We start from the raw sequence: 16,491 nt of genomic DNA, 5'->3' as shown, positions 1-16,491 counted from the left end.
ATAATATACATATGCTCCAAAGTTCTCCCACTAACTAATCAACTTGTACAAAAACAACAGAACATCCCCGACCAACTCAACAACACTTGAACGCTGTATTTTGTCCAACACTTCTACTTTGTACAATGTCTGGCACACAATACATATACATACATATACATGTTCCAAAGATCTCCCACTACCTAATCAACTTTTACACAAACAACAGAACATCCACGACCAACTCAGCAACACCAACACTCACTACCTTGTACGAAATCTGGCATACATAAATGTGTTATATACACACATATATATGCTTCTAAGATCTCCCACCGCCTGATCAACTTGTACACAAACGACAGAACATCCACGACCTACTCCACAACACTTCTACCTTGTACGAAGTCTGACAGCTGGCCGTGCAGGAGGAGACGCCAACACCACCACTGGAGGTCGCCGCCGCCGCCGTCATCATCGAGCCCTGAGCCGAACTCATCCCCTCGCTCTTGCTCATCAACTGCGAGGGGTCCTTAACCTGCATAATTCCGTTCCTGTCCAGCGTCACCAGCTTGGGGCGCTTGGTGGGGGGCGGTGGGGTGGACGGCTGAAGGGCGTAGGCCTGACGCTTGCGGATGAACACCGCCGATGAGAGACTGTCCGGCAGTATCACGCCACCGCCAACACCCCCTGTCCTTCCGCTGCCGTTGTGAACGACGGAAGAGGAGGAGGGGGAGAAGGAAGAGGAGGAGGAGGAAGAGGAGGAAAATGGATGGATGGAAGAAGACGATGACAACAACGAATGCTGGGACAACGTCGGGGAAGGGGAGACTCCGGAAGAGGGGGTGGAAGGGGGAAGAGGAGGAGGAGGAGGAAGAGTAGGAGGGTGAGGAGGAGGGGCAGAGGGCGTGACCTGCATGATGCGGACGATGGAGGGGGAGGGGGAGGCGGAGAAGGCGTGCTCCGACTTGTCCACCACCACCCGGATCACACGAGGGGGCGCTACTGCTGCTGCCGCCACCGCTGCGGGCGACACCATCCGTCCCCCCGCACCCCCGCTGCCCCCCACGGTCACCACTGCCCCCCCTCCCCCACCTCCACCACCCTGGGACACGGCCAGTCCCGATCCTGAGGTCAGCAAGGCGGGGATGGAGGAGGAGGTGTGGGCGGAGCCTGCCTGGGACACCATGGCCCCCTGGATGATTGACAGGAGCTGGAGCCGCCCCTTGTCCTCGCCGGCCCCCCCTGCGCCCTTGCTGGGGTCCAGGAGGAAGCTGCCCATGTAGCCCACGGGGGCCGGCACCAGGGTCTGGGGAGTCAGGGTGTTCACCACCGCCCCCGCCTGGCACAGCACCGTGGCTGCTGGTGGTGGTGGGGGGGGATGATGGGAAGGCTGGGGGGCCTGGGCGGGGGGTGGTGGTGGTGGGGGCAGAACGCGAGCCGAGGCCTGAACCTGAGCCTGAGGGGCCGTCAGCATCCCCCCTCCCGGCTGACCCTGAACCGACAGCAGACCCGAACCGAGGGGGGAGGTGGAGGAGGAGGCATGGTGGGTGGTGACGGGCAGGGAGGGGAGGAGAGGGGAGGTTGCCATGCCGGTGGGGAACGGGGGCAGCACAGTGGGGTGCTGTACGACGATGCCCGGCCGGTGCTGGAGGATCTGCACCGAGCCTTGCGGCCCCGGCTGCGTCATCAGCGTCGGGGTCACGGCCACCACCCCCCCGCCTGCTTCGTGCTGCTGCTGGGGGTGTACAAAGGTCAGCTGCCCCCCCGGACCCCCAGAGGGCGTGTTGACGATGCGAAGCGTGGACGTCCCGGGGATCAGGCTGGCTTGGACTGCTCCCACACTGAAGCCGCTCTGACCGCCCTCCCCCATCACCTGACCCCCACTGCCAAGCACCACTTTGGGGGCGGAGTGCGGCCCTCCCGCCCCCTGGGAAAGGGTCAGAGGTTGCGAGCGTGGTACCCCCACCCCCTGGGAAAGGGTCAGAGGTTGCGAGCGTGGTACCCCCACCCCCTGGGAAAGGGTCAGAGGTTGCGAGGGCGGCGGTCCTCCAGCCCCCTGGGAAAGGGTCAGAGGTTGGTGTGGGGTGACGGGGCTCTCGATGCTCAACGCGCCTTTCTTGAAGAGCTGCTGGGTGAGGATCAGCTTCTGGTCGGGCGAAAGCTTGTCCAGCATCGACAGGAGGTGTGTGGCCGCCGTCTGCTGGGGGGTCGGGGGGCGGGCCACACCACTGGAGGAGGCACAGGACGACACAGACGCCGAGACTGCCGGCTGCGAGGACAGGAACGTTGCTGCTGCAGACCCAGACGGCTGCGTCCCACAAGAGTTGCTGGATCTCACCAAAGTCCCGGCGAACGATGACGCCGAGGAGATGGAGATGACTCCGGTGGGAGGAGGAACGGAGGTACGCACAGCGCTCACGCCCATCCCCACTCCGGACGTCATCGTCGTTGTAGCTCCCTGGGTCAGCGTGCTGAGAGGGGGAAGGGAAGAGTCAGTTTCCATCCTGCTTTCGTCGTCTTCACTGTCGGTGAAACTCAGATCGTCACTGTCGATGTCCGCCTGAACGTTTGACGACGACAAAAGCAGCGATGACCGTGAGGGGTAGTTGTGGGAAGGGGAGGAACTGGTGGAAAGTGAGATGGTGGCAGTAGATGCCCCTGAGTAGGACTGTGTGACTGATGGCAGCGAGGACGACACCAACGTTGAGCTGATGTGGTCTGGAGTACGCTGCGTGACGCTGACAGTCAATGGTTTCATGTCTGTCTGGATCGTTGTTTTGTTGACGTAAGTCTTCGTGTCAGGCTGGTGCGTCACGCTGATGTGCAAAGGCTTCATGTCTGCCTGACCTGACAGTGACCCTGCCTCTCTTCCGCCGACACGCAGAGGCGCCCTTTGTGTCCCGCTCACCCCGTCATGGAGGGAAGGGGTGTGCCACAAGGCGCTCCCTAGACGAGAAAGGATGGGAGACACGGCCCGGTGTTTTTCTGACGTGGCGCCCCCTGCTCTCTGCGCTATGTCGCTGGCTGTCTTCAGCAGCTGAGTGGCCTTCATCACATCCCCTCTCTCCTTCAGATGAACTGACGCACCCCCAAGCATGCGCTCTCTGAAAGCACCGCCAAGCACGTCTTTCAAAATAGAGGATGGAGGGTTGTTTCTGTTAGCCGTCTTTCCAGGCACGCCCACAGTCCCAACAGGATCTTCACCAATGATGATGACGTCGCTGTCATGATCAGAATCTTCTGCATCATCATGAGTTTTCCGGTCCTGGGAGGCAAGCAGGTCTGAGCCCGAAACCTCAGTGTTTGACGGTTCTGGTGCTGCCTGTTGCTGCTGTGGGAGTGGTTCCGTGTCACAGGGGATTCTTTCAAGGTCTCGGTGGTCCGCCATACTGCAGGCTGTGTCCGGGGGCTGTGTGGAGCTGGGCACTGCCGTCGTCAGAGTCTGTGCAGTGCTCTGACTGCCCCCTGGTGGGGGTGCCGCACAGAGAATGCCCCCTGGTGGGGATGCTGGAGAGGCAGGGGAAGCGGGATCTGTGGGCAGGACGGCAGGTTCATTCCCGCTCTTCTCCACATTCTCGCAGGACTGGTAGTTCTGCTGCGACTTACACCGGCGCCCGGTGACCTGACGACGAGGGGGAGGAGGGGGGAGAGGAGAGGTGCTGGCTATGGTGATGCTCAGACAGCACGGAGGTCGGAGGTCGAGAGGCAGCCATGGCTGCCTGCAGTTCCAGACAGTTCTTGCTGACCAGCCCCACGGCCCCCAGCAGAGACTCTTTGGGCGACAGCTGCTCCACACGCCTCTCAGCCTCCTTGGTGCCATCCTCTGTGGGGGCCTGACCCGACATTTTGCGGGGTCGTCCCCGACCCCGTCGCCCCGCCTCCAAGGCATGCGGGGAAGTCTGGCTTTCACTGCCCAACAGTCGCTTGGGGCGGCCTCGCGTACGATAGGGGGACAGGTCGTCCGGCGATTTGCATGTCCTTGCCGAGGTGAGGGGCATGGCTTTGTCAGCAGTGGGCGGCTGTTTACTCCCTTTGGAGGTCAGGGAGGTCGTTTTCTCCGCCGCCTGCTGAGCCAGTTGCTGCTGACTGGACTCCATCGCCTTGCGCTGCGTCAGCGTGCTTTGTCGGAGGCTGGTGCGTAGACTCTGCTTGCCATCTTCCTTCCCGCCTTCCTTCTCCCCCTCCCTCCTCTCCTCCTCTCCTTCCTCCTCCTCGTCGCTGGTGCTGACGTCGAAGTCGCACGACTCGGCGTGGGCGCTAAAGCTCTGCACGGTGCGATACAGGCGCTTGCACGTCGGGCATTTGAAGGGTCCGCTTTCCCCGGGGCTGCTGCGAGCCAGACTCTCGGCTTTGATCCGCAAGGCCAGTTCCGTGTGCAAGGGGAGCGAATCGTCTGCTTGCGGAGACTTGACCTGTTCCACAATGTCGCTCGAGTGTTGGACAGAATTCTCTCTGCCGGGTTCAGAGCCATCGACATCCGTTTCCATGACGGCGTTGCCAGCCTCGCTGCCGTGTGCACGCTGTGCGCTGTGCGTGCCAGCACTTCCTGCCTTCCTGTCCTCGCCTTGTGGCACGCCCTGCTGATTGGCCGACTCCATCTTTCCCAGGAACTCCACGAAGCTGTTGTTGAAGGACGGGCAGGAGTCGCCCACCTTCAGGGCGTGCAGAGACCTGGGGACAGACACACCGTTAGACGCATCGTCACCGCCGTTCTCAGACTCCGCACAGTTGCTGTCCAATACGGCAGCGGCGCATGTCTCACCGCTGACCTTCAACGCGTCTGCCGAAGAGGGACGCTGGGAACTGATGGGGAAGCCGTCGTTGCTGTGGGGAGGGTCATGGGGCAATGACCCGCTACCGCCCGCTGCGTCACGGCCTCCTGAACCCCCACCTGCAAGTCGCTCCAAGCTGACCCTGCACTCCACAGTCCTGAGTGACTCGGAGATGTTCTGGGTGACGGACGGTGGGGGATGGAGAGCCAGCGCCACCAGGTCGTCTTTGGAGGCCAAGGGGGGCGACCCTTCCTTTTCCACCCCATTGCAGAGGCGCTTTCCACCAGCGGCCATGAGGGAATGGAGGCAGGATGATTCTGGGGACGGCAGGCCCAGCTTGTGGCACAGGGTGTCCGCCTCCACCCACCTCTGCTGCTGCCCCTTCACACCCACACCCACACCGCCAGGGTCAGGGTCACACAAACGCCGCTGCCCGGTTTCTGACTGGCTGCTGGGTGTGACCGCACTTCCGTCTACGCTGCTTGTAATGGTGTATGTCTCTGTTCCGCATTCAGCCGCATCGGTGCTTCCCTTTCCTTCTGCACCGTCTTTCTCTTCTGTGGCACTTGACTTTCTCTCTTCTATGCCGCTGTCTTTGATCTCAACGGCAGTTGTCTTTCCTTCTTCTTCTGTGCCTAGCTGAACCTCACTGGCACTACTTCTCTCTCCTCCTGTATTGTCTCTGACTTCCGTGACACTTGCCTTTCCCCTTTCTGCACCGTGTTTTTCCTCTTCTACACCGTGTTTTTCTCCAGGCACTATTGCTATGGCTGTGCTATCCCTCTGTGAGCAGTCTGTGACTGAGCAGTTGTTGATGCCATGGCGTTCACACACGTCCTTCACGCTGACAGAAGAGTTAACGTCGTCCAGCCGAAGTTTGTGCATGCTGACGGAGCAGTGGAGACGTTTGGTGTCGACGTCTTCGGGCAGTTTGATGCCGAGGCTGATGTCCTCGTTGCTGTGGTGACGGGACCGTCCAACCACAACCTGCTCTGTCGTCACACTGCCTGCACCATCCTCCACCAAACAACTCAACTTTCTCCTGGAGGTTTCCGCCCCGGTTGTCGCTGCACCTTTCATGACTCCTATTGACTGAGTGGCTTCACTGCTGTCCACACCACCAGGCTGGTCGCCGACAGCAACGTTTCCACCGTCGCCCATTTCATTGACACTTTCCGTCTGTGCGGGGTCCCTTACTTGCCTTGCACATGACGGACCATCACCTTTGCCAGAATCACCAGCACCATCCTCTCCGAGGACAGAATCCAGAGTCGAGTGGGGCGCTTGGACTGACGGCACTTCAGTTCGAATCCCGTCCTCTACTTTCTCCTCCTGCCCCCCAGCGACGCTGTGCTTCGGAGCCGCAGTGTTGAGGGCCAGGCGGAAATGCTCGAAGGGGAGTTTCCCAGACCCTGTGATGCCCCTTTCCACGGCTCTCTGGATCCCGATGTTCAAGGAGTCGCCCTTTTTCTGGATGGTCTCAACCACGTACGGACGGTGCCTGCGCTGGCCGATGATGTTTCCCTTCCTGTCGTAGACAAGAGCAACATTCAAGGCCTCCGCCATCTTCAGGGAACTGGTGATGTAAGTCTCTTCCTGACAACCACTTGCACCCTGGCAGCTCGACTGGGACTGGTCGGCCTTGCTGACTGACGACCCTTTCAAAGAATCGGTGATGCTGTCCTGCGACCTATCCTGACTGGGTGCATCCTGTTCCACAGTTGCCTTGTGGGTATCGTCATTGTCTTGCAGGATTTTTGCTGCTGGCTGTGACAGGTTCTGTGGACGGTGACCTTCCAGCGTCTCTTCCACATCTTTCTGGATGGGAGTGTCACGTGTCTCCGTGCCACTGTCCGCGTCAGGCTGGCATGAAGTCATCATCAGCTGACCCACGGCCACAAAGCTGCCCGTTTCAGTAGCGCTGTGATTATCTTCCTTGCTGCTCTCTGCACTGCAGTCCTCTCCCTTTGTCAGGTCGCCGCGGCCTTTGCCCACGTCTTGTGTCCTGTTCGCAGTATACATCTGACTTTTTGTCCTGCTCAGAACGTCTGTTTCATCGTCTGCTGCTCTGTTCTCGCAGTTCTTATCACCCGTTGTTGCTCCGCTGTCAGCGTCTTTCTCAGCTTCTGTTGAACACGCAGGCACCTCGTCTGATGCCGAGCTTCCTTCACAATGGACCTCCCTGGACAGCGGAGTGATCTGATCCTCCTGATCGTCACTGTGACGCAGGGCTTCCTCGGCCAGCTGAACAGCTTCCTCTTCCGACACGTCATCTGGGACCACCACCACCTTCACCTCGGAGCTCTCCAGGATTTCTTTGGGCACGTTCTGCAGGACATGCTCCGCCAACGCCATGTCGCTGTCCACTTCCGCCACCTCCTCTTCGTCACTCTCAACTCCTTGAACTTCCTTCCCAGCACCAGCCCCCGTGAGGGTCTCATTTCCAGGACTTTCCTTACCAGCCACACTCTCTGCCGTTCTAAAGTGCGTCTCCACTCTGTCCTTGCTTTTCCCTGCAGTCTGTTCGTGTGCAGAATTCACGTCACCATCATCGACTGTCAAGTCAACGAAGATTTCTCTGGTTGGGGGCTCGGATGAGCCACGCTTCTCTCGGGCCCCAAGAACCCTGGACGATCTCCTACCCCAATCCTCCGGTCGCTTCACTCTCAAACTGCTCCAGGATTGGAGTCACTGTCGGAGATCTACGCAGAGGGAACCTCCGGTTGTCCGACGGGGACAAGGACCGACATCGAACGAGGGGAAGGGGAGGGGAAAGCACAAGGGGGGCAGGGGGAGAGAAAGGGCCGGGGGAAACGTTCCGGGTGAAACCCACCGGCGACAGAGACATGGAGCGCTTCTGTCGTCGAACCCCGGCCGCATCACGCACGCCACCTGTTGTGGTCACGCGATCCACACTGCTGCACCGCTGGCCACGCACGGCAACGCCCTCTGCCTCGACTTTCCCAGTAGCAGACTTGCTGCGCTGGGCTGCGCTGTTAAGCCGTTGCACCATGCCCGTCAGGTTGCCAAAGTCGGTCTGGAGGGTGGGGGAGGGAGGATGGGACACCACCGCCGCTGCCTGGGGAAGGGAGGCAACTTGCGTAGGGTCCGTAATGTTCAGCAGTCTCAATGTGCTGGCAGAAAGTCTGGAATAGTCCGCCACCGGTCGTGAAACTGACACCGCTGCTACCGACGCTGCTCGCAGTCTGCTGACACCGCCCTGCGAAGATTCCGATGACGTCACAGATGGCGCATGGAACACAGACGAATGATCATCGGCGACAGAACACGCCGGCACAGCAGACGCCAATTCTGACGCCGCCGCCACCGAAACCCTGCTTGAAATCGTCTCAGTCTCGTCTTTTCTTTGTTGAATGCTTCCTCTCTCCGACATAGTGCTCTGCCCCTGACAGACAGCCTTGCTTGGCGAGGTGTGTGAGATACACACCACGTCGTCACTGGACGACAGCAGGTGAGTCAGGCCCATCGACGACAGGTCCAGGGTGTCAAAGGGCACGAAGTCTGGGTGAAACTCGTCATGGACGATGCGCACGTCGCGCAGTCGGGGCTCAGGGGTCGGGGGAGCGGGTCGAACTTCCACGATGCGACACGTGTACACCGTGCGTCGCCTGGCATTCACCGTGCTCCAGTACACCCGAGTGCATCTGAAACGACCCATTGCTTCGTCAGTCTTTGCTGTACACCAGAGGGGTGAAGTAGGAAAAAAAAACTTAAGATGGAGGGAAAAAGGTGAAAAGCCACATCAGCACCCTAAAGCCAAATGTCTGAGCCATAACGGTGAGAACAAACAGTAGACAAGATATCTGTAGATAACTGGTTGGTTGGTTTATCTATGTTCACACGTCTAGTTTCTCTTTTCTTTCGAAATTCAAATCCTGTCATTGGAACACAGAAAAAGAAAAGGCAACGTTATTTGCCAGCCTTCTTTCACCCAAACAACTCGTAACAAATACGACTCACTGCAAACAACTCACAAGGACAATGAATCGAACAACAGTAACTCACAATAATGACAACTAGCTTGACCCACAACTAATGTGACTGACGACAACAAACATGGCCGATAATGGCTCACAACAAACATGACTCACAACAACAATGACCCACAACAACAAACGACTGACAACAACGAATGTGACTAACGATGACAACTCACAACCGACTCACAACAATGACTCACAAACAACATGACTCACAACAAATAATTCACAAAAGCAAACAACTCACAACAACAACAAAACTCGCAACAAAGATGACTCAACAAACAAGGACTCGCAACAATAAACATGACCCATAATAACAAACATGACTTAAACAATGACAACAATGACTTACAACAACAACAAAAATTTTTTTCAAATCCTCATAGCAACCAACCAACAAACAAAAAAGACAACAACAAAAAAAAGTTATTCATAACAGCAAACATGACTCAAACAACGTCTTAAAACAAATATGACTTACAACAACAAAAAGTACTCAAACAGTGACTCACAATAAACAATGACCCACAACGACAATCAATTACAACAATGACTCACATATTAACAATGACCATCCCCCCCCCAACAACAAGCAACGACTCACAACAAAGAAACAGGCACTCAGACAATGACTGACAACAAACAAAACAGCACTCAGACAATGACTCACAACAAACAAAACAGCACTCAATGACTCACAACAAACAAACAGCACTCAGACAATGACTCACAACAAACAGCACTCAAACAATGACTCACAACAAACAGCACTCAGACAATGACTGACAACAAACAAACAGCACTCAGACAATGACTGACAACAAACAGCACTCAAATGACTCACAACAAACAAACACCACTCAAACAATGACTCACAACAAACAAACACCACTCAGACAATGACTCACAACAAACAAACATCACTCAGACAACGACTCACAATAAACAAACAGCATTCAAACAACGACTCACAACAAACAAACATCACTCAAACAATGACTCACAACAAACAAACACCACTCAGACAATGACTCACAACAAACAAACACCACTCAAACACTGACTCACAACAAACAGCACTCAGACAACGACTCACAATAAACAAACAGCATTCAAACAATGACTCACAACAAACAAAACACCACTCAAACAATGACTCACAACAAACACCACTCAAACAAAACAGCACTCCAACAAATGACTCACAACAAACAAACACCACTCAAACAAAACAGCACTCAAACAAATGACTCACAACAAACAAACAGCACTCAGACAACGACTCACAACAAATAAACACCACTCAAACAATGACTCACAATAAACAAACAGCACTCAGACAACACTCACAATAAACAAACACCACTCAAACAACGACTCACAACAAACAAAACACCACTCAAACAAAACAGCACTCAAACAATGACTCACAACAAACACCACTCAAACAAAACAGCACTCAAACAAATGACTCACAACAAACAAACAAACACCACTCAAACAATGACTCACATATAATCAATGACCCCCCCAAACAACAAACAAACGACGACCAGATTCACAACACCAGACCGGGCACCCCAGGGTACGAACCTGAAATCCAGGGGCAGCAGACAGCCCTTGCAGTCCGATAGGGGCGCCAGACTTCCCAGACTCTCCACCGTGCAACAGCCTACACACAGCAACACGCCATTGTCAAAAGTCAGCTTTTTTTTCTTTCTTTTTTTTTTTCCCTTTCTCCCTTCGAATTCAATCTTTGATTTACAGTTTCCGTCAGTTTCTGTTTCTCAAGCAGGCGCCACTGCCTGTAGACAAATCCATATACACTACCCCACATCCGCTAAGCAGATTCCTGGCCAGCAGTGTAACCCGACGCACTTAGTCAGGCCTTGAGTGCGTGCATTCTTATTCTTATTCTTTGTTCGTGGGCTGCAACTCCCACGTTCACTCGTATGTACACGAGTGGGCTTTTACGTGTATGACCGTTTTTACCCCGCCATGTAGGCAGCCATACTCCGTTTTTGGGGTGGTGCGTGCGTTCATTTTTGTGTACCTACAAAGCGGATTTCTTCCACTGATGTTAGCCAGAGGACAACACTCTCGTTGCCATGGGTTCTTTTTCAGTGTGCCAAGTGCATGCTGTATACCGGACCTCAGTTTATTGTCTCATCCGTTTCTGTCAGAAAGCGTCAAAAGAAATCATCCCCTACCCCCTCCTCTTAGTGATTCTATACCATGTCGATATACATTCATTCTGAAGTAACGTACAAAGACAAGACTTTTCTTTTGATACTGGACGTCATAATAAACAAAACTAAGACATAAATAAAGCAACATTAGACATGTCATGATAATAAAAACTATGACATATAAATAAAGCAACATACTGTGTATTATCACACAAACACGCACACCACATAAACATATGCATGCGTTGCGAAAAGCAACAACAATGATCATTAAAAAAAAATTAAGTCGATGTTTTACTGTTCAAGCCTGGTTTTTCATGAAGAAAATTAAATACACATTGTGATGACATAAATATGACTACTATGTCTATAAACATAAAAGATGACTACTATGTCTATAAGAATTACAAAGGGGGAAAGTGTTTTGTCTTGCTGTGGCGGGGTGTGGGAGGGAATCTGTTGTATGCTTGTGTTCTTCGTGGTGGTTTTAGACCCTTCAAATGTGTTTTCACGTTAAATTTGTCTTTATTTTCCTTTTAGAATATAGAATAGAATGTCTTTTTCACTTTAGCCCAATCTCCCAATCGAACCATATGATTATGTGACCTGGTTGAAGACATAATTTGACAAAAAACAAGACCGCCAGAGAATCGACAGACAGAAAATACGAAAAAACTTAGCCGTATGAAGAGAACAGGAACAGGAGTCATAATGGCTGCAGGAAAAAGAGGGCGCTAGTCAGGGGGGCAAAGGGGAGGTTACCTATTTCGGGAGGTTATCGGCCGTAGCTACTTTTATTTTCTCTGCATAGGCGGATAGTAGTTTGCACAGGACAGGAATGTCAGACCCCTGCCGGAGTCTGCACTAGTGGGTCACAGTTAAGTATGTGTAATTAAACTGTTGTTTCACTTTATCTTAAAATGTAGTATCTTCTGACCTGAATGTTTTCTTTTCACATGATAACTGATGGGTGCATGGTAATCAGGGAAGGGTGTGCCAGTTAGTCATTCCTTATTTGTTGTTGTTTTTCTTTTTCTTCTGTTTGTTCTTCTTCTTTTTCGCTTTGATATTTGATGATGAGTGTTTGAACACGCCGAAAGACGGGTTTTCTGTTTTAATTGCTTGAAGCAGACATTACCAAAGTTTTTTTTAACTGAACCGAATTTTAAAACCTGTATCTCTGTGGCTACCTTCACCTCTACACTCCACCTCGCTCACTACGATCAGCTTCGGATCCACTCCACTTACGCATACCCAGATTCAAACTCTCGACTGTAGGCTGCCTTTCTTTCTCTGTCTCTGGACCTTGCAATTGGAATGAACTTCCTCTTTCGCTTCGTCAGGTCTCCACACTCAGCTCTTTCAAGTCTGGCCTTAAAACCCACCTCTTCCCAAAATAGCCTCCCTTCCCTGCCTCTTCCTTGTCTTTAGTTTCTCCAGTTTTAGAGTTATGCGTGCGTGAGAATGACTGGTGCGAAAGCACTTAGATTTGTCTATGCACAAGATTCAGCGCTATATAAGTACCATTATTATTATTATTATAGGCCATGAAACAAGACTCACTTTTTTGATAAAGAAGTGTCCAGTGCTTCATACCATAGGTCTATCTTCTGAGACTGAGTTCACTGGAAATGACAGTGGAGGAAAAGACAAGACCCCGAGAAAAGTGATGAGCATTAATCAGTCAAGACAGCAAAGAGGGACAGAGATATGTGAGTACAGATCATGTTATGGACATTGATCTTTTCAGCACCAGGCATTATTTTGACTTGTGCTTCCTGTCTGCCAGGTGTTTATTTTAGTTGCCGAGGGTAACAATTATCAAAAAAAATTCTAGCACGCAAACTAATGCAAGAAAGTATATATGACCCATGAGTTTCTCAAAAGAAAACGAACAGACTATAAAATTCTGACAGTGAGAAGTTTATTTAACACAATGGTTAACAATGAGCGAACCAAAAATGTGAGACAAACAATTTTCACATACTTTCTGAACACGTGTCATAGATTGTTAGAAAAAGTGCAGTGGTGGTTCATCACCCGTCATTTTTAAAAAGCAACGTCAATTTCTGAGAGGGGTGTTGACAATAACATCCATTAATTACCATACAGAGTGTGATTGGCTGTTGCTCCTGACGGATAATGAAAGCAGCTTCCGGACTGGAGGCTACTGGGACAAACTGGATTTAAAACAGAACTGTGAAAGATCTTGAAATGTGTGTGTGTGTGTGTGTGTGTGTGTGTGTGTGTGCGTGTGCGTGCATGTGTGTGTGTGCATGCATGTGCGTGTGCACACGCCCACACGCATGACTACAACCTGACCGAAGGCCACAAGAAACAAATGATGAACACTTAAAAGGCAGGTCTCGTCCTATTCCACACAGGTGGGCAGCCCTGTTGCGCAAACGACTCTCGTGTTTGTAAAAGCGCTTAGAGCTTGGCCGAGGAAAGGCGCTCGTTCTTGTTGCTATCAGTCCAGCCGACAATAAATCAGTCACTCAACCCCACAAGCTTGGCCTCCTTCTGAGGACAGGCGCTACAAATCATCCACATCAATCAATCAATCAATCGTCAGTCAGTCAGTCTCACCAAACAGAATGTTGACGTTGACAGCGTCCAAGCCTCTGGCCCACGACTTCTTCATGCAGCGAATGTCTGCCATGTCCACACACATCCGTCGGTGAACAGCAAAGCCTTTGTGGTTCTCGGCCTGTGTGGAAAAACAATGCACCATCACCCTGCTCCTCTTCTCACTTGTGCTGGTAGGACTAACTACATTTTCTTCTTCTGCATTCACTTGTATGCACATGAGTGGGCTTTTACGTGTATGACCGTTTTTACCCTGCCATGTAGGCAGCCATACTCCGTTTTCGGGGGTGTGCATGCTGGGTATGTTCTTGTTTCCATAACCCACCGAACGCTGACATGGATTACAGGATCTTTAACGTGCGTATTTGATCTTCTGCTTGCATATACACACGAAGGGGGTTCAGGCACTAGCAGGTCTGCACATATGTTGACCTGGGAGATCGGAAAAATCTCCACCCTTTACCCACCAGGCGCTGTCACCGTGATTCGAACCCGGGACCCTCAGATTGACAGTCCAACGCTTTAACCACTCGGCTATTGCGCCCGTCGGTAGGACTAACAACAGGGGGAGGAGGAATTGAGGAGGATTGAATTATGATAATGAAATGAAATGAAATTATGGTGCTTAGAGCCTCGCCGACCACTATGGCCATCTCAAGGCTATCGCCGCGTTAATAACTACTACAAGGGTAAAAAAAACAAACCCAATTAAAACGAGTCACCACTTCAAACTTTCCACTCCAAAGTTTAAAAAAAAAAAACTTCCATAGTTAAAAACCTTCAAATCTGGTTAAAAATGTTCACTTCTTTTAAGAAGTCCATCAGCGCCCAAGGAGGGACATCACGAAACAAGGTTTTCAAAGAAACCGCCGTGTAATGTCTGTGTCTAACGTCACGCAGATCCCAACAGTCAAGGAGCACGTGTTTCACGGTGAGAGGCTCATCACAGGGAATACATCGAGGGGCCTCTTCCCCCTTCAACAAGTAAGAATGAGTAAAAAAAAAAGTGTGCCCCGCATGCAGTCTGCACAGCACAGACTCCTCCTTTCTGTTCTTCACCCCTGAAGGGAGGGTCTCTTTTAAAATTATGATAATAATAACAATTATAACAATGTACTCGAGTGTTGGTTTGCTGGCGGTGGGTCGAAGCAGTAGACAGCTATACAAGTAACAACAACAACTATAATAATAATAACAATAATATGCCCAAGTGTTGGCTTGTGGGACATGCTCGAAGTATAACGATAATAATAAAAACAGTAATAACAGTGATAATAATACACCGGAGTCCTGGCCTGGCAGCAGCACTTAAGACACAATAATTATAATAATAGTAGAATAGTAGTAGTAATAATAATAATAGCAATTATAATGATAATAACAATATGTCGAAGCGTTTGCATATTGGTAATGCTCCAAGAAGCAGAAGATGGTTTTGTGGGCTAATTAAGTATCAATAACAATGATAATAACAATATACCCGAGTGTTGACTTGTGGGCAGTGCTCAAAGCATAATAATAATAATAATAAAAATAAAAGTAATTATGATAATAATATATATGTGTTGGCCTGCTGGTGGCGCTTTGAGCACAGTAATGATAATAATAATGATAATCATACCAATAGTAATAATAATGATGATGATGATGATGATAATGATAACAACAACAACAAAGTTGATGATGATGATGATGATGATAATAATAATAATAATATAAATCATAACGATATACCTGACTGTTGGCTGTTTGGCGGAGCTTGAAGCAATAGACAGTTTTCTAGGCTATATAAGTAACAACAACAACAACAATAATAATAATAATATGCCTGAGTGATAGCTTGTGGGCCATGCTCAAAGCATAATAATAATAATAATATCAATAATAATAATAATATAATATTAATAAATATATAATGAGTGTTGGACTGCTGGCAGTGCTTGAAGTGCAGTAATGATATTGATAATGATAATAATAATACCGGCCATATTTGCTTTCGTTTTCTCCGCATAGGCGGATAGTAGTTTGCACAGGACAGGAATGTCAGACCCCTGCCGGAGTCTGCACTAGTTGGGTCACGGTTAAGTATGTGTAATTAAAAATAATAATATACCTGGCAGTGCTATATAAGTAACAATAAAAAGAAGAAGAAGAATAGAAGAAGCAGAAGAAGAAGAAGAAGAGGAAGAAGAAAAGAAGAAAAGGAGGAAGAGGAAGAAGACGACGAAGATGAACATGCCCGTGTGCGTTTGTGGGCGATGCTCGAAGCATAATAATAATAATAGTAATAATAATAATTCACCAGAGTGTTGGCCTGTTGGCGGTGCTTGAAGCGCAGTAATATCAAAAATAATAATTATAATAATGATGATGATAATAATAATACTTATAAAAGATAACAGAAATAATAATAATACTATTAATAACAATAATGACAAAAATACTACAATTACTATTACTACTAATAATAACACTAATAATAATAATAATAATAATATAGAAGGAGGAGAAGAAGAAGAAGAAAACAACAACAACAAGAAGAGAGGCAAGGCCTTCAAGACTCACTTGTGATACACTTGAAAAAAAAAATCTAATCGTTAAAATGTGTTCTGTATTTGTTATTATAAAGCTTTGGGTTAAAAAGAAAAAGAAAAAAGAAAAAAAAAATCCTAACAGCAGAATCGAACCCTGCGTGTTCGGGTGAGAAGAAACTGTCTTACCCATTACACTATCGTGGCTCCTTACCTGACGCTCAAAAATATAACATTTAAACATGCTTTTTTAAAGGGCGATAAATCGATTGCGGTATTCGCAGTGAGAACGCTGTTTAAATCATATCATTCCGGTGTATCTTGGGCATTCAAAAAATCTTCAAGGGCAAAAACAACAACGTACCTGGGTGCCAGCCTGGTGGCGGTGCTCAAAGCAGTAGACTCTTTAAACATATCATTCCGG

General features: G+C 50.1%; 1 protein-coding gene across 1 annotated transcript in view; it reads right to left on the bottom strand.

Annotated features, from left to right (window-relative positions):
* LOC143277582 (uncharacterized) overlaps window positions 1-16,491 on the bottom strand; it is a 75,436-nt gene that overhangs the window by 17,230 nt on the left and 41,715 nt on the right. Inside the window, exons 22-26 of the mRNA XM_076582461.1 lie at window positions 13,537-13,657; window positions 10,352-10,430; window positions 7,570-8,419; window positions 3,605-7,412; window positions 377-3,513 (exon numbers count right to left, since the gene is read on the bottom strand). Coding sequence (XP_076438576.1) covers window positions 377-3,513; window positions 3,605-7,412; window positions 7,570-8,419; window positions 10,352-10,430; window positions 13,537-13,657 — 7,995 coding nt within the window. The remainder of the gene's footprint in view (window positions 1-376; window positions 3,514-3,604; window positions 7,413-7,569; window positions 8,420-10,351; window positions 10,431-13,536; window positions 13,658-16,491) is intronic.

The sequence above is a fragment of the Babylonia areolata genome, chromosome 34, assembly GCF_041734735.1.
Source record: "Babylonia areolata isolate BAREFJ2019XMU chromosome 34, ASM4173473v1, whole genome shotgun sequence".
Classification (NCBI taxonomy): Eukaryota; Metazoa; Mollusca; class Gastropoda; order Neogastropoda; family Buccinidae; genus Babylonia; species Babylonia areolata.
The sequence above is the reverse complement of the archived record's forward strand: the minus strand, read 5'-3'. Positions and strand labels throughout refer to the sequence as shown.